This window comes from Triticum aestivum, chromosome 4B (genome assembly GCF_018294505.1).
Source record: "Triticum aestivum cultivar Chinese Spring chromosome 4B, IWGSC CS RefSeq v2.1, whole genome shotgun sequence".
NCBI classification, from domain to species: Eukaryota; Viridiplantae; Streptophyta; class Magnoliopsida; order Poales; family Poaceae; genus Triticum; species Triticum aestivum.
Window position 1 is genome coordinate 546,672,099 of NC_057804.1, and position 16,563 is coordinate 546,688,661.

General features: G+C 44.8%; 1 protein-coding gene across 2 annotated transcripts; it reads left to right on the forward strand.

Moving 5' to 3' along the window:
• Positions 1-543: 543 nt before the first annotated feature.
• Positions 544-7,994, forward strand: LOC123093196 (la-related protein 1B). Of its 2 annotated transcripts, none has more exons than XM_044515103.1 (7): positions 544-1,085; positions 1,231-1,302; positions 1,488-2,028; positions 2,107-2,266; positions 2,349-2,439; positions 6,295-6,396; positions 7,320-7,994. In XM_044515103.1, exons 1-7 carry the CDS (start codon positions 837-839, stop codon positions 7,623-7,625), a joined length of 1,521 nt encoding a protein of 506 aa, XP_044371038.1. In that variant the 5' UTR covers positions 544-836; the 3' UTR covers positions 7,626-7,994. The 2 variants fall into 2 exon arrangements, with proteins under 2 accessions (XP_044371038.1, XP_044371039.1); XM_044515104.1 differs by having other exon boundaries at positions 2,110-2,266.
• Positions 7,995-16,563: the final 8,569 nt, after the last annotated feature.

Genomic DNA, 16,563 nt, shown 5'->3' on the forward strand with positions numbered 1-16,563 from the left:
TCAATCCAACAGACGAGACTGGCTGACTGGGCAAAGATAGCGGTACTGTAGCTACCTTTGCGACGGCAAGTCAGCTAATCTGAATCGAATACACGCAACCAGAGTAACATTTCTCGCATTACTCGTCCGCTAATTCCGTCTGTTTAACGAAGAGACGCGCACTTATTGAAATCCAGCGACAGCCGCAGCGGGGGCGGCGTGTGCGGTCCGCAGCCGGTGGATTTGCGAATCCGGACGACGCTTTGCCCGGACGTGGATCGTCCGCAACCTCGCAGCCGTCGATGTGCCATCGGACGGCCTTCCCACTCCCCCGAGGTGTCACACCCACAGCAACCACCAGCGCCGCAGCCAGGTGGGCCAGGTGGTGCGGCGCCAGCGCGCTCGTCAGCCAAGCAGACGCCAGCGCGAGCAACTTTAGAGCGGCGCCGGGGCCCACGAGGCACCACGGCCGTCGACCGATCCGGATCGGACGGCCCGGGATGGTGTGAATGGACTTGGCTGGCTGCGTGCGGCTCCCCTTTTGTGCCCCACCGCCAAGGGGGCGATCCCCTCCGCGTCCATTCCGCCCGTGAGAAGGGAAGGGAAGGGTAGGGAAGAGCAGCGAGCCGCCGCGCCGCACCGCTGCCTCCTCCTCGTCCTCCCGCTGCTCCCCCTCCCCGATCCGATCGCCGCCGGCGCGGCAATATTTGGAACCCTCGGTGCCGATCGACCCATGCCGTACCACTGTGAACCGATCCCGCCGCCATCCGTCATCGTCATCCCCGCCGACCGCCTCCGCGTTTATTCATCGGCCCGTGGAACCGGCACCGCCCGATCGGACAGAGGAGGTGTGGAGGATGGCTTCCGTTGCCGCCGACCCGCACGCTGCCCTCGCTGGCGCGGGGACGCCGCCCCACGGTAGCCCCGTCGCGGGGAAGAGGGCGGCCGCCACCGCGTGGAAGCGCCCGGAGAACGGGCCCGTGCTGGTGGCGCCCGCGAGCCCCATCATGGACGCCGACTCCTGGCCGGCGCTTCCTGGGCTGGCCTCTCCCCAGCCGCCCACACCGCCCAAGGCGTCGCCTAAGGCCGCTCCTCCCCCTTCCACTGTGAGTTGTCAGTTCATCTCAGTTTCTGATTTACTTACTGTCGGAGTTGGATTTCGTATCAGTGCTTGATTCATTTACGATTTATTGCTGTTAGATTTCGTGCCGTCTGATGATATTGCTTTTGCTATTGTTGGAATGGTCTCAGGTGGCAGCTATCTTGCCCGTGTCCTTGGACATCTCCGACGCTCCGGATGCTACCCCTGATCAGGATGCACTGGTACGTTCCCCCCCCTCCCCCCCCCCCCCTCCACTGTGAGCTGTTAGTTTATTTCAGTGTTCGATTTACTTAGTATTACAGGAGTTGGATCCCGTCTCAGTGTTTGATCTATTTAGGATTGTTGGAGTTATATTTTGTATGGTCTGACCAGATTGTGTTTTGATTGCTTGTGGGAATGGTCTCAGGAGACAGTGATTTTACCGGTGTCTTTGGACATCTCTGGCGCTCCGGATGCTACCACTGTTAAGGACGCCGTGACCAGTAGTCCACCAGTCCGGCGTGTGTTGATGATGCCTGCAGGGGATGACGGGCCAGAGATGCATGCTCTTATTCCAGAGCCATCTCTAGGATACTCTCCTAATGCCCGGAGCAATGGTACCGGCGTTCATCATCAGAATGGCCGTTTTGGTTCCCATCCTCATGGCCGAGGTGGCAGTTATGGTGGGGGGAGCAGAAGGGGTAATGGTGGAGGTGGTAGTCGCCATGGTCATGAGCACCATGGTGGGTTTGATGGGCAACGGCGTGGTGGCGGCCGTAGAGATGGACATGGGCCAGGGCACCAGCATCGTGTTCACCAGCCATCGTACATTAGGGCTCCTCCTCTGGCTGTTTTAGCGGCGGGACCTCCCGCACCACCATTTGCTGGCCCTGCTACTCCACAGACACCACCTTATGGAACTGCTGCTCCACAGACACCACCTTATGGGGCGCCTATGGGATTCCCTGGTATGTTATTCATGCTCTTTGTGAGAACATGGCTTTGTGCGATTGTTATGTCACCTTAATTTGCTTTATCTTAAACAGCAGAGATGGCACCTCATGTTTACTATTTTGCCGTGCCCCCTTCGGATGGTCTTCAAGCCCTTCCTTCTGCGCCTCCTCCACCAACCCCTCCAGCCATGCTAATTTCTCCACTGGAACAACTTCAAAGGGACCTACTGGTGCAGATAGACTACTACTTTAGGTATTTCTCTGTCTGTATTTATAGAAAAACAGTTTGCCACCACTGAGGTCATTTTATTAAGACGCTTGCTCATTTTTTGCAGCGATGAAAATTTGTGCAAGGACATATTCTTGAGGAGACATATGGATGACCGTGGTTGGGTGCCATTATCCTTGATTGCTGGCTTTAACCAGGTTAGTTTGCTGGTTTTACACGGTGGTTTTCTTTTAGAAAAATCCCCAGTTCTTTCTTGCTTTGCTACTATAATCCAGCAGTCTATTTGGAAACTTGTCAATAGTCTAGTAATGTTCTGGTCACCTTCTATAGTTGTTTACTTGCTGATTGAGTGGGAGATGGAGAGTCGGCATTTAGCATTTTTTATCCATTCAAACTGAATTTGCAGGTTTGCTATTTTGGTATCAGTTAACATTGGATGTTTAGTAATGGTGTGGTTGATTTTCTATAAGTTGGACATTGGATGTATAGTTATGGTGTGATTGATATAACTTGGGTAAAGAGCTTTACATCATGCCTAGAAAATTTAGACCCTGCCACATGAAGCTACAGTTGCATCGGAATTCGGTTCCTGCACATCTTAAACTAGATAAATCTGTTCCAAGTTAATTTTTTATGATTCTTTCTTCCCCTGTTACCTGATGGGTGTAAGTTCTTGGGTTACAAGAAGAGACATACTCAAATACTCTTTAAATGTAGCCTTTTGTTGTGGATTTCAATAAATTGAAAGCTGAGAACTTGTATTCTGTGTAATTTGATGTTCATGATTGCATTGGCCATACACAAATAGTAGCATTGACGCTTCTAAGTAACATCAAATAAAGAGCCTCAATCTATGCAATTATTCATGAACTTTCGAACTCTACCCATGATAGTTAGTTAATTCGGTGCACTGTGTGCTCCAATGCTTGGTTTATGGTGCTCTGTAAGTCCTAGTTCTTCTGTCCAAATGCAAACACTGAACCTTGTGATTCTTTCTTCTGCTTTTGGCAAATCACTTCCTAACATTGGCACCTGTGTTCTGTTATCTGAGCTCCCTGCATTCAAAAATATAGGTCGTCTTAGGATGTGTGCATTTATTGCTTGCAAATGAAATCATAACATGGAAATTTACACCAAGATAATTTAAATTCCGGTTCGGATGCAACTTGAACATGAATTGAGACTTGTTCCTTCAAACTAAAGAAATTTATCACGTGCTTCTGTACTTGATTGTTAGAGTTTCAAGAGAATGGAAATAGAATCTTGATAAGCTAATTCCTGTATCCATTACAAATGCTAATGTTCGAGTAAGACAACTACATAGTAGAAATTTTCTGGATAATGATGATTGGAATAGAGAAAATAAAACATTGAAGTAGCCCATAGTTGTTCTGTAGTAGCAATGTTTGGATGAATGATCAGTATAGAGGAAATGGAAAATTGAAGTTTTATGTAGTGGTTTGTATTGGACGGACTTAGACACGACACTCTGGACATCGATAGCAACATTTTCATGAAAACAATTGGCATTATAATGTTACTAACATGACAATATAGTGAAACAAAAATGTGTAACTTGCATTTTTTCCGAGCAACCAGCAGGAGCGCTGCCTTCACACTAAGGACTGCCACTAGTGGATAACATGAATTTAGGAAGTACGCTGTCCCTGAAATAATATCTAAATTCTTTTTTTTTTAGTTGGAAAATAATATCTAAATTCCTGGGGTCTGCTATGAATATCTATGATCTGGTTACATGAATATAGGAAGTACAATGTCTCTGAAATAATATATAAATTCCTTCTTTTGAGTTGGAAAATAATACTCCCTCTGTTCCGAAATATATGATGTTTTGGATATCTCAATATGGACTATGTGCGGACTGAAATGAGTGAAAAAACGCATCTATACACATAAAAAAAAGTGGAACATCTTATAATTCAGGACGGAGGGAGTATCTAAATTCCTGGGGTCTGCTATGAATAGAGGAGCGCTGCCTTCTCATTAAGAAATGAATATAGTATTTGCATACTATTTACAAACTGGTGGTCATGTTTTTGGGTGGAACATGTTGAAATTCACCGTCTCTCAAAGGACTACTGCTTGTGGTCGTGTGCACCACCAGTGCGATAACATGAATATAGAAAGTACCTTCTCCATGAAATAATATCTAAATTCCTTAATTTTTAGTTGGAAAGTAATATCTAAATTCCTAGGTCTGCTATGAATATGTATGATCTGGTAATGTTGCACTTGAATTCACCTTAGCTTCTGCTACCACAGATTTATATGAACTTTGCATGGACTGACGGTTTGTGTTCCTTGTAGCTCCACCTGTAACATCTATGCTGGCTCACCACTCCACAAGCCATCCATTGTTTTTCAATATATCTTTATATTATTGTTTATTGTAGAGTGCATATGTATCAACACTTTATTGGTAGCACATGCAATGAAGTTCTGTTTTGGGCAATTCCTGCCACTCTGTCATGAACTGTCTGCAGTTAAAAAGTTTTTTTCTGGATGGAAATAGTTGAAGACTGTCACTCGTATTTACACAAGGCTTGGAAGAATGTCGCTGCTATATATATAGTCAATGGTCTTCACTTTAAAGGAACCTATACTTAGTTTAACTCACTTATAAACTTTAAAGCGTTGACATAGAAAAGCAAGTTAAATTTTCAAACATTTTTTTTCCATTTTTTCTTTTTTTAACAGTTTTGGTCTTGCTCATATATTTGCTAGAATTTTGCGATCCCCAAAAGCCGCCATTTTGGACATTAGCAATTTCAAATCTCAAAACTATGACTAGTAATTTTTTAATATATTTAGATTGGATACTTGAAAATTATGTGTACATTTGTCCCAAAAAGTACTTCCATGATAATATAATTTTGTGAGTTATATAAATAAAGTACATGGGAGATTAATTGTCAACATAGAGACCTAACATGACAACTATTAGGGTATCGGAGGGAGCATTATTCTTTTATTTTCTCTTGTCAGCATGATTGTTTGATGTGATTAAGCTTTCTCATATTGTACCCAACAAACTTAAAGTCGCATGATGCCAGTTTTATTCCCAAGGTTGAGAATGATTGCCTTTTCCTCTTGTGTATCCAGAATACCATCTCCATGACTCCATCTTCTTGTCATGTTGACCTGAAAACTTTTGATTGTCTGTTATGCTTGTCTTCTGGATTAGTCATTTGCTTGTTTAAATGTTGTGGATTTTTGCGTCATTCTGTCCTGGATGTGCATTATTTTTAATAGTTGAGGTAAGCAAGAGAGTGGTATGGCCCATAAGGTTGCCAAGTGAATGTTCTTGTTTTTCTTTTCACTAGTTATAGTTTTGCAAGGCAGGAGATCGATCTAGTTAGAAATGTACAAATGCGATTTGTTAGGAAACTAGAGATCCTCTTTCCCAGCACCAAGTCAGACTTTTCTATCCATGTGTATTATGCAATCAATGAGAATTATCAACTACTAGTATAGTCATATTCCCTGTCCCCAAACTTTTCTCCCTCTCATCCGCGGAGCCATGGCTCTAGCCTCACTCCTTGAAGCCGTACCCTCATTGCTACACTCCTTGGTCCTAAGATCCTTATCAGCCATAGCATGTGTCACTTACCATACACAAACTACTCTGAAAGTGGCTTGCACAAATTTTCATTGTAGAGCTAACAAATGGCTCGTTAAAAGATTTGGAGATTTCAAGTTCGAAAGGGAGCCATTTCTCTTTTCTGCTAGTCTATTTTGTTTTGTAGCTGCCAGGTGTATTGTGCGGATGACGGTTTGCCCTTGTTCTACACTATACTTCATTAAGCATTTATAGCTGTGAAAAATTGTGCTTGTGCATTTGTTGCGGTACCCTTTTTTTTCGAAAGCTACATCTGTTGCTATATCAAAGGGTCATTGCCTAGTAAATGCGGTGTTCTTTTCTGAGCATAATGAGATGAGACAACTCTATCCAGAATATTCAAAAAATATATTTTGCTTTCTCTTTTTACAAAAAAAAAGAACAGATTGCTCAACTAAATTATTTTGCACAGGTCCAAAGGCTCCTATATCGTATTGGACAAGTCAAAAACTTGACCAATAGTTTACAGTTTATCTTGGATACAGTCATGCAGTCTACTGTGGTGGAAGTACAGGTAATCAATTTTCTGACATCATTTGCCATGATTTGACAATCTAAAATTAAACTTAATTGGTTGATGCTATAAATAACTTATAAACAACCGATTAAGCACAACTCTAGAAGGGTTGAACATGATATTCTAACATATCTTGCCATGTTGAAGATGTATGCGTTTGTAGGAGTGTTCCAAAGAAAATGGCTTCTCTTTTTGAACTCAACGATGCTAAGTTTGGTCTATAATCTTCACAAATATAGATACCATGATTTAGATTCATTTCAAAATGTTTGTATCTCCTCCTTCAATTATGGCCTACTATGTCACTCTTTATGCAATACCAGCGGGGCATAGCTTGTATATGTCCACCTTTGGTTACAGACAACTAGGTAAGAATATTATAGTGCATGCCCTGTTTATGTCCAGATTATCCTTCTTGTTTATTCTTGTTTATCCTCCTTGATGGCCAACCACACAATGGGATCTTGAAGCGATTGCTTATAGCATTTTTATGATTCTACTACATGATCTCATATTTCACCAGGCTGTCTTTTTTTTAATTTTATCACACATGAATAGAACACCACATTTCACTTGCAAAGTTCCTTTGATTAACAAAAAAATTATGTTAATTACAAGTCTAGGCTGCCATTTGGCATGTCAGATTGCACTTTTAAACACTACTACAGTTGGCAGCTTATTGTCACAATTCTTATGTAAACTTGCAATGAAGGTCACTTGAACCAGTCACATTCCAGTTCACTCGCCGCTTTCCTTAGTCGTACACGTATATTGCCGCATGCTCCCTTTTGCTCTGTATTTAACATTGATGACAAAGAACCCTGAATATGACCACTCTTTATCAAAATATTCCTTAGGTGACATACTACAGTCAGACCACAGTTCCCATTGAAAGGCTTAACTTTTTTCTGCTTTGTTAGGGTGACAAAATACGGAGGCGTGCAAGATGGGAGATTTGGTTGCTTCCCAGACCAAATTATTCTGATGGAAATTCTTCTGGTTCACGTTCCCCCGTGACATCCAACATTGATTCATTGGCGTCTCAGTTTCAATCTTTTGGACTTGAGGGGACATACTATCCTCGTGAAGCTCTCCTTACTAGATCAGCAACTTCAGTTAGTATAGGCTATCAAGCACCTACCTTCAGAGGACTACACAGCAATGGCAGTGGACCCATTTTTGGGCAGCAGACCGAGAGAAGTTTACTCAGAAGTGATACTTTTTGATACACAACAAAGAGATGCCGAGTTTTCACTGGTTACGGCATGCTCAACTCTTCTACTTCGGATGAGGAATGAAGATCCAGTTTGTTCGGAAAAAGGGAGCATAAAAACACCCAAAAAAATTAAAAAATGTAGATGGACATACAAAAAAAACCAAAAAAAACCAGAAAACTATATATAAAAAAGAATAGCAAGTGCTATGTGTGACTTCTGAATATTTGCTTTTTCGGATATGTGTGTTATTATGTCGGGTTTCTGCTTTAATGGACAGTTTGTTCTCTGTGTATACTCTGTTATCTCAGACGTCATGACTGGTACCGTTCAGGCCTGTTGAGACCAGACAATTATATATAAAAAAAGACATTTCTAATACTGCTTTATGTTTTGTTCTGCAAATTTATTCCTCTTGTGTAGTGTTTATGCTGATTTGATGGTTGATTATATTATGTTTCGGTGACAATTCTCCATAGTTGTCTCAGCATGTTGCTAAAGCCAACCTGCCACCTGTTTGGCTGATCACCAAATCTTCTCTGACACGTCTCGACATCACCAAATGTCCGAGGACAGCAATCGGGGCAGGCGACCTTTTTTTAACGGATCTTTTCAAAAAAAAATTGGATGAAATTCATGCTAGACTGGATGACATTTGTTAAACATTGATATATTACGACCAAAAGGGACAAAATTTAACAAGGTTTCACTTCACAATGAAATCTAAAACTTTAAAAACAAAAAATTATGTGTGGTACCGATGGTGATGAAACTTAACAAAGTTTCACATGGAGGTCTCTGCGGTGGTCGGGCCTCAACAAGCGGGGGTTCCTCCAGGATCTAGGATGGTGCGACGTCCAACCGCCTAAAAAGGATGGTGCGACGTCCAACCGCCTGAACAACGCCTGACGTTGCGTATTGCGCCGTTCAAGGTGCGCTACCTCGAAGGGTGCCAGGGTGGCCATCGTCAATGTGGAGGAGCCGCCGCCATCACCACCGAGGTAGTAGGTGAGGCGGCCGCGCGCCTTGGAGATCGCCGGGAGGGCGACAACTCCTGCATGTCGGTCAGGCGCCACTGGCTCCTGGACTGCGGATGGAGTGAGGACCATGACCCCTTCTTCACGGCAGTCGGGCGTCACTGGCTCCCAGACTGCCAATGGGGCAGGGACATCAGTGTGACCTCCTTGTCGTGGTGGAGACGGCTTCGCACCAGGGACGACGATGACTCCTTCACGTAGTATCCCATTTGTACGTCACTATTGCGCGGGAGCGACGGGGATAGTGACGCTGCATCATGATTGTAGCGCGACCGCTCCAACAACAACTCCATCTGCCGCGCGAACTCCTTGTTCGTTGCGGCGGCCTCAACGAGGAGGGACGACTGCTGCTGCTCTTTGTCATTCAAGGAGATAGAATTCGACTTCACGTGTGAGGGAGCGGTTGATGCAGATAAGCCCGGAGAACACGGAGCCAGTGGGGGTCGCGGAGAACCACTTCGAGCCGTTCGACTTCAAATTTGGGGAGGGGAGAGGAGAGGCGGCAGTGTAGGGTTTGCGTCCGTGGGCGGACGGCTTAAATATGCGAGGCAAGCGAACCGGATCTGCTTCAATGCGGGTAGCGTCGGAGTAAGCTTCTCGGCCGACGCACCGGTGCGAATACTGGGCAGGCGATTGGCTGGTCGGCGGGCATGAATGTGTGTAGGGAAACATCCCATCGTCTACTTTGACCGGCATGAATGTGGCGCGAAGAGCGGAGTGAGGGTTCTAGACGGAGCGACACGAGGGTTTTCAACATGGGCCCATGTTGTCGGATGCGTACGTGGCGGAGGTCCAGACGCCCGTAAACCTCCCCTATGTTTAGTTCTGGTTTATGGAATTTTGGACGTGGAGACTAGTCCGAATAAATTTGGTGACCAACGATTGGATGTCAAAAATGACCGAACTATCAATACGGGTGATTTGGTGACCCGAGTTAGAGTTGCCCTTAGCCATGTGGTTCTTAGCAACAAAGCTGATGCCACCGGATCTTCGTTGAGACTGATACATCCTTTCACATGAGAACAACATAATTATCTTACCAATCGATTCGAAATTCAGAACAACTCTTTCAGTGCAAAGTTTAAACAAACCAAGATTGTTTAGCAGACATACAGTATACAATGGTCTTGTCTGAAGTACATAACCACAGAGGGATAGGGCTTTGGAACGAGAACGAGCAGCCACGGGGACTACGAGGGCTTGGGAACGATGATGAGCGGCAGAGTACGCCTTAACGTGGTTGATGTTGGAAATATGAGCAAATTACTACGAGTTTTAAACCGAATAAACAGAAGATAAATCATGACAGCACTAACAGAGATTAAACTAATCATGTGAACTAGCATAGCGGATGAACATATCACATCTAGGGCACATACTAAAAACATGAATTCTACCACGATCTCGAACAGGAAAGATAGAATCACATACGGTGCAGCGGGAGCAGCACCGCCGGCGTTGACGTTGTCGCTCATGTCGTCGAGGATGAGGTTGCCGAGGTCGGGGAAGAAGTCATCGTTCGCGAAGTCGTCGTTGCCAGCAGTCGCGCGGATGCGCTCCCCAAAAACCTGATCGCCCCTCTCCCGTACAGGATCACGAGAGGCGGTGTTCCGGAGGCCTGCTGTCCCTTCTCCCGGTGCACGCCGAAAGAAGGGATGAAGAAGACTTGTTTGGCGGCGCAATGATCTGGAACGGTGGTGAGAAACCATACGAAGCGGCAGCGGCTAGGGTAGACGTCTGCCTGACTATATAGTGCGGGCCGGGTAGGTCGTGGGAGTAAACCCCACGTCCGAGTCATCACGATCCAAAAGAATCGAAAACGGTTCAGTAATTAACGCATCCATTAATTATTAATTAATGACTCATTAATTTTTCTCGAGCAGCAAAAATATAGACAACGTGCATAGCTTTGTCCTCGGCTCGGCTCAATCCCGCAACCCACGGCGCGTCGTGATGAGGCGAGGCGTGGCGTGGCGAGGCGAGCGAGGAGGAGGAGTGCGCGTGTAGGTCTCCTCTTCTCATGCTCATACAAATGGTAGAAGAGCTCACCTTATAAAATGGTGCAACTCTTTCTCAACTTATGAGGTGGGACTAAACTTTAGCCTCACTCACTCCACTCACATGTGTGCATGAATGGGCCAAGAGAATTTCAGAATTTTAGTTGGGCTTTGGGCCAAAGGCCTACTAGCAAATTCCAACAATCCCCCACAAAGTCTCATTGGCACATCTCACCATTTAGTTCCAAAATATTGTTTATATACCGGTGCTTAGTGGAGACTGTGAAGTTGAATTTCCACTTAGAGTTTTATGCTACACTAGATCACAACTTGAATAGTGGACTATGCCTTGAACTACAAGTTTTCTGCGAGACTAGTTTCACACAAATTCTTGACCGATACTTGGCTGCCGCAAGGCTTCCCCGCGGGTGGAGCGTATACGTCGTACTCCAGGGCATTTCAGGAATTTATTAGAGAGCACCCACTTCTCACAGGTTGCGACGTTAACAGTCAAATTCATGTAGGTGTGTTCCTCAACAGATGCTCTGCAGGACAACATCTTCGCTTACTCATATAAGCCACTTGGAACACATTAAGATAGATATCAACCTGCCATGCAGATCAGGAGAGTATTGCATCTTCACGGAGTGGGATAATTAAAATAAGGATACTCTCATCTCAGCTGACCAATAGCTTGTCTCCCACTTCTACTTCATGGGATCTCCGATCACATAGAGTGGGTTACCACTATGGACAACTCATGCGTTGGGTCTCAAACCCATCTCCATTGATGCATTATCTATCACATTACGTGATAGACCTTTGTGAAGGGATCTGCCAAGTTTTTCGATATTTGGATATAATCCAACGTAATAACTCCGGAGTTCCTCAGTTTCCTGACAGATTTTAATCTCCTCTTCACATGCCTTGAGGACTTCATATTGTCCTTAGAACTGTTTATCTTGACGATCACAGTTTGATTATCACAGTTCATCAGGATAGGGGTATTGGTTTTTCAACCATAGGTAAGTCCATCAATAGCTCACGAAGCCACTCTGCTTCAACAGTGGCAGTGTCTAATGCTGTGAGTTTTGCTTCCATAGTTGACCTCATTAAGATGGTCTGCTTGCAATACTTTCAGGAAACAGTGCCACCAAGTGTAAAAACATAACCACTTGTGGCCTTAATCTCATCAGCATCAGATATCCAGTTTGAGTCACTATAACCCTCCAGTATCCTTGGATACCCGGTGTAGTGAATCCCATAGCTCGCAATGCCCTTCAAGTAGCGCATAACTCTCTGAAGAGCACGCCAATGATAATCTTCCGGTTTAGACACAATCCGACTCAGCTTGCTCACAGCAAAAGAGATGTCAGGCCTCGTGGCACTCGCCAAATACATAAGCGAGCCAATAATCTGAGAATAACTCAGTTGATCTCTAGCAATCCATCGATTCTTTCGAAGCAACACACTAGTATCATATGGAGTTGGAGAAGGCGTGCAGTCGCTATACCCAAAACGACTCAAGACCTTTTCCACATAGTGAGACTGAAGCAGTGTGATCCCACCATTCTCATCTCTCAACAGCTTGATGTTCAAGATAACATCGGCTACTCCTAGATCCTTCATCTCAAAACAGCGAGATAAGAAATCCTTAACCTCCTTGATTAAATCAAGTTTGGTTCCAAACATCAATATGTCGTCGACATCAGACAAAGAATAACTCCTTCGCCCCCACCATGGCGATAGTACACACACTTGTCACCATCATTTACTACAAAGCCGGCAGCAGTTAATGTTCTTTCGAACTTCTCATGCCACTCCTTAGGAGCTTGTTTAAGGCCATATAAAAACTTTAATAACTTGCACACCTTTCCTTCCTGACCAGGTACTACAAAACCATCTGGCTGATCCATGTAAATTTCCTCCTTCAACTCTCCATTGAGGAAAGTCGTCTTAACGTCCATTTGATGAACAAGAAGACCATGTGAGGCAGTCAGTGATAGTAGCACCCGAATTGTGGTCAGTCTAGCCATGGGTGAGTAAGTATCAAAGAAGTCTTCACCTTCTTTCTGGGTATAACCCTTAGCCACAAGCCGTGCCTTGTACTTTTCGATCGTACCATCAGGTCTAAGCTTCTTCTTGAACACCCACTTACATCCTACAGCTTTGCACCCATAAGGACGTTCAGTGATCTCCCAGGTTCCGTTAGCTAAGATGGAATCCATCTCGCTACAACAGCTTCCTTCCAGTAGTCAGCATCAGGAGATGCATAGGCTTCTGAAATAGTCCTGGGTGTGTCATCCACAAGGTACACAATGAAATCATCACCAAAGGACTTTGCAGTCCTCTGTCTCTTACTCCTTACAGGAGTTTCATTGTCACCCTCAGCAGGATTCTCAACGTGTTCCATCGCAATGGTGGGTTCAGGAATTACAGTGAGTTCCTCACTAGATGGAGTAGATATCTCCTGATTTGATGAACTTGACATATCCTTCATAGGAAATATGTCCTCAAAGAAAGTTGCATCATTAGACTCCATAATCGTACCAACATGCATGTCGGATACCTCAGATTTTATTATCAAAAATCTATAGCCAATGCTGTGAAAAGCATAGCCCAGAAGAACACAATCCACGGTTTTTGGTCCAAGCTTGCACTTCTTCGAAATTGGTATATTGACTTTCGCCAAACAACCCCAAGAGCGTAGGTAGAGAGTTTCAACCTTTTCCTTTCCCATTCCTCAAATGGAGTCATGGTCTTATGCTTTGTGGGAACTCGGTTTAGGACATGACATGCGGTCATCAGCGCCTCCCCCACCATTCCTTGGAAAGACCCGATGTGTCTAACATGGCGTTAACCAAATCAGTTAGAGTTTGGTTCTTTCTTTCGGCCATCCCATTAGACTGAGGTGAGTAGGGAGGCGTCCTCTCATGGATTATACCATGTTCCGCACAAAACAGATCAAATTCATTGGAAAAATACTCTCCACCACGATCGGGCCTAAGCCGTTTAATTTTTCGATCAAGTTGATTCTCCGCCTCAGCTTTATAGTTTTTGAAGAAAGTTAAAGCCTCATCTTTTGATTTCAGAAGATACACATAACAATATCTAGTGGAGTCATCAATCAACATCATGAAATATCTCTTTCCACCTTTTGTCAACACGCCATTCATCTCACAAAGATCAGAATGTATAAGCTCTAGTGACGCCGAGTCTCTTGCCTCTGCAGTCTTATGGGACTTGCGAGGTTGTTTAGCTTGCACACATACTTGGCACTTAGAGCCTTTGACAGTAGAGATTTTCGAAATTAAATTCTTATTGGCTAGCCGATTCATGCAACCAAATTTAATATGACAAAGTCGTGAATGCCAAATATCCGACTCATTATTGTGGCAAACATTATTAATAACTTTAGTGCAAATATCTGACAAAGATAGGCGAAACAAGCCTCGCACTCATAGCCTTTTCCAACAAATTATCCACACTTGGAAATTGCAACTTTATTGGACTCAAAAACCAACTTAAAACCATCTCGACATAAACGGGAACCGCTAACGAGATTTTTATTGATGGACGACACATGATGAACGTTCTTTAGACGCATGGTCTTCCCCGAAGTAAACTTCAGATCAACCGTACCAACACCTCGAACGATGGCATGTGACCCGTTCCCCATCAGCACGGGAGAAGTCCCTGTGGCCTGATAAGAAGAAAACATGGAGGCGTCAGCACAAACATGCACATTGGCACCAGTGTCAATTAACCAATCAGGGGATTGAAATACTGAAAGGATGGTAGGAAAAATACCGTACCCTGATTCCTTCATATCAGTATCACCGATGACAACATTAGCAGACTTGGCGCCCTTCTCATGTTCGCACTCATCAAAGCGGTTAGGACACTTCAGAGCCCAGTGATTAGGATCACCACAGACATGGCAAAGTCCCTTTCCATTCTTATGAGAATTTTTCTTGAAGTTGGTGGAATGTGATGGCTTGTTCTTTGTATCAAAGTTGCCTTTCTCCTGAGTTTTGTTCTTATTGTTTTTGAACTTATTGGGCTGAAAGTTCTTCTTCTGTACCATGTGGGCACTAGAAGCTCCCTCGGCAACTCGAGCACGTGTGTCCTTTGCTCTCGCCTTCTCTTCAACATCAAGAGTACCAATGAGATCCGTAACGGAAACCTCGTGTCTCTTGTGTTTCAGGGAAGTAGCAAAATTGTTCCACGAAGGTGGAAGCTTGGCAATAATGCCTCCGGCAATAAATTTGTCCGGCAACACACACTTGAAGAGCTCAAGTTCTTTTGCGAGCGACTGTATCTCATGAGCCTGCTGTACAACAGAGCGCTCATCAGTCATCTTGTAGTCATAGAATTGCTCCATGACGTACAACTCGCTACCGGCGTCCGAGGCACCAAACTTGGCCTCTAGCGCAGCCCACATGTCCTTGCCGTTGTCAAACGACATATACGAATCCACAATGGAATCATCAAGAACACCCAGAAGAGCGCCTTTAAAGAGAGTATCAATCTTCTCAAAAGCTTCCAACTGTGCTGGATTAAGATCGCCCTCAGGCTTGCCCTTAGTGGCGTCATAGCAGCCCATGGTCTGAAACCAATAGATTGCTCTCGTGCGCCACCTCTTATATTGCGCCCCCTTAAAGGCAGGCGGCTTCAGATGCGCAGCAAAACCACTCGAAGTAAATTGCCTATAATCAGGTTTTTGGATTGTTGGAAATATGAGCAAATTACTACGAGTTTTAAACCGAATAAACAGAAGATAAATCATGACAGCACTAGCAGAGATTAAACTAATCATGTGAACTAGCATAGCAGATGAACAGATCACATCTAGGGCACATACTAGAAACATGAATTCTACCACGATCTCGAACAGGAAAGATAGAATCACATACGGTGCAACGGGAGCAGCACCGCCGGCGTTGACGTTGTCGCCCATGTCGTCGAGGATGAGGTTGCCGAGGTCAGGGAAGAAGTCGTCGTTCGCGAAGTCATCGTTGCCAGCAGTCGCGCGGGTGCGCTCCCTAAAAACCTGATCGCCCCTCTCCCGTATAGGATCACGAGAGACGGGGTTCCGGAGGCCTGTTATCCCTTCTCCCGGTGCACACCGAAAGGAGGGATGGAGAAGACTTGTTTGGCGGCGCAATGATCTGGAACGGTGATGAAAAACCATACGAAGCGGCGGCGGCTAGGGTAGACGTCTGCCTGACTATATAGTGCGGGCCGGGTAGGTCGTGGGAGTAAACCCCACGTCCGAGTCATCAGGATCCAGAAGAATCGAAAACGGTTCAGTAATTAACGCGTCCGTTAATTATTAATTAATGACTCATTAATTTTTCCCGAACAGCAAAAATATAGACAACGTGCATAGCTCTGTCCTCGGCTTAGCTCAATCCCGCAACCCACGGCGCGTCGTGACGAGGCGAGGCGTGGCGAGGCGAGCGAGGAGGAGGAGGAGCGCGCGTGTAGGTCTCCTCTTGTCATGCTCATACAAGTGGTAGAAGAGCTCACCTTATAAAAAGGTGCAACTCTCTCTCAACTTATGAGGTGAGACTAAATTTTAGCCTCACTCACTCCACTCACATGTGTGCATGAATGAGCCAAGAGAATTTTAGAATTTTAGTTAGGCTTTGGGCCAAAGGCCTACTAGTAAATTCCAACAGTTGACCTCTTGTCGTAGGGCCCCAGCACGATGTCATACCTAGACAAACATATATAGAAGTCACGCGAGAGATCCAGACCAGCAGCAGACAAATAGCTATAATGAACAGCACAACAGTGATAAAAGGATGTGCTAAGTTAGCGTTACGATCTAAAGTGTGTGTTTCCAGTACATCCCTCTTATCTAGTAGCTCTAGAAACTTAAATTTGCAACCATGTACAAATTTTGACTGC

Excerpts from the sequence above, each read along its gene's own strand:
- LOC123093196 (XM_044515103.1), top strand. The coding sequence starts at position 837 with ATGGCTTCCGTTGCCGCCGACCCGCACGCTGCCCTCGCTGGCGCGGGG. Across the intron at positions 1,086-1,230 it reads CCGCTCCTCCCCCTTCCACT|GTGGCAGCTATCTTGCCCGT; the intron begins GTGAGTTGTCAG and ends GAATGGTCTCAG. Across the intron at positions 2,029-2,106 it reads GGCGCCTATGGGATTCCCTG|CAGAGATGGCACCTCATGTT; the intron begins GTATGTTATTCA and ends TATCTTAAACAG.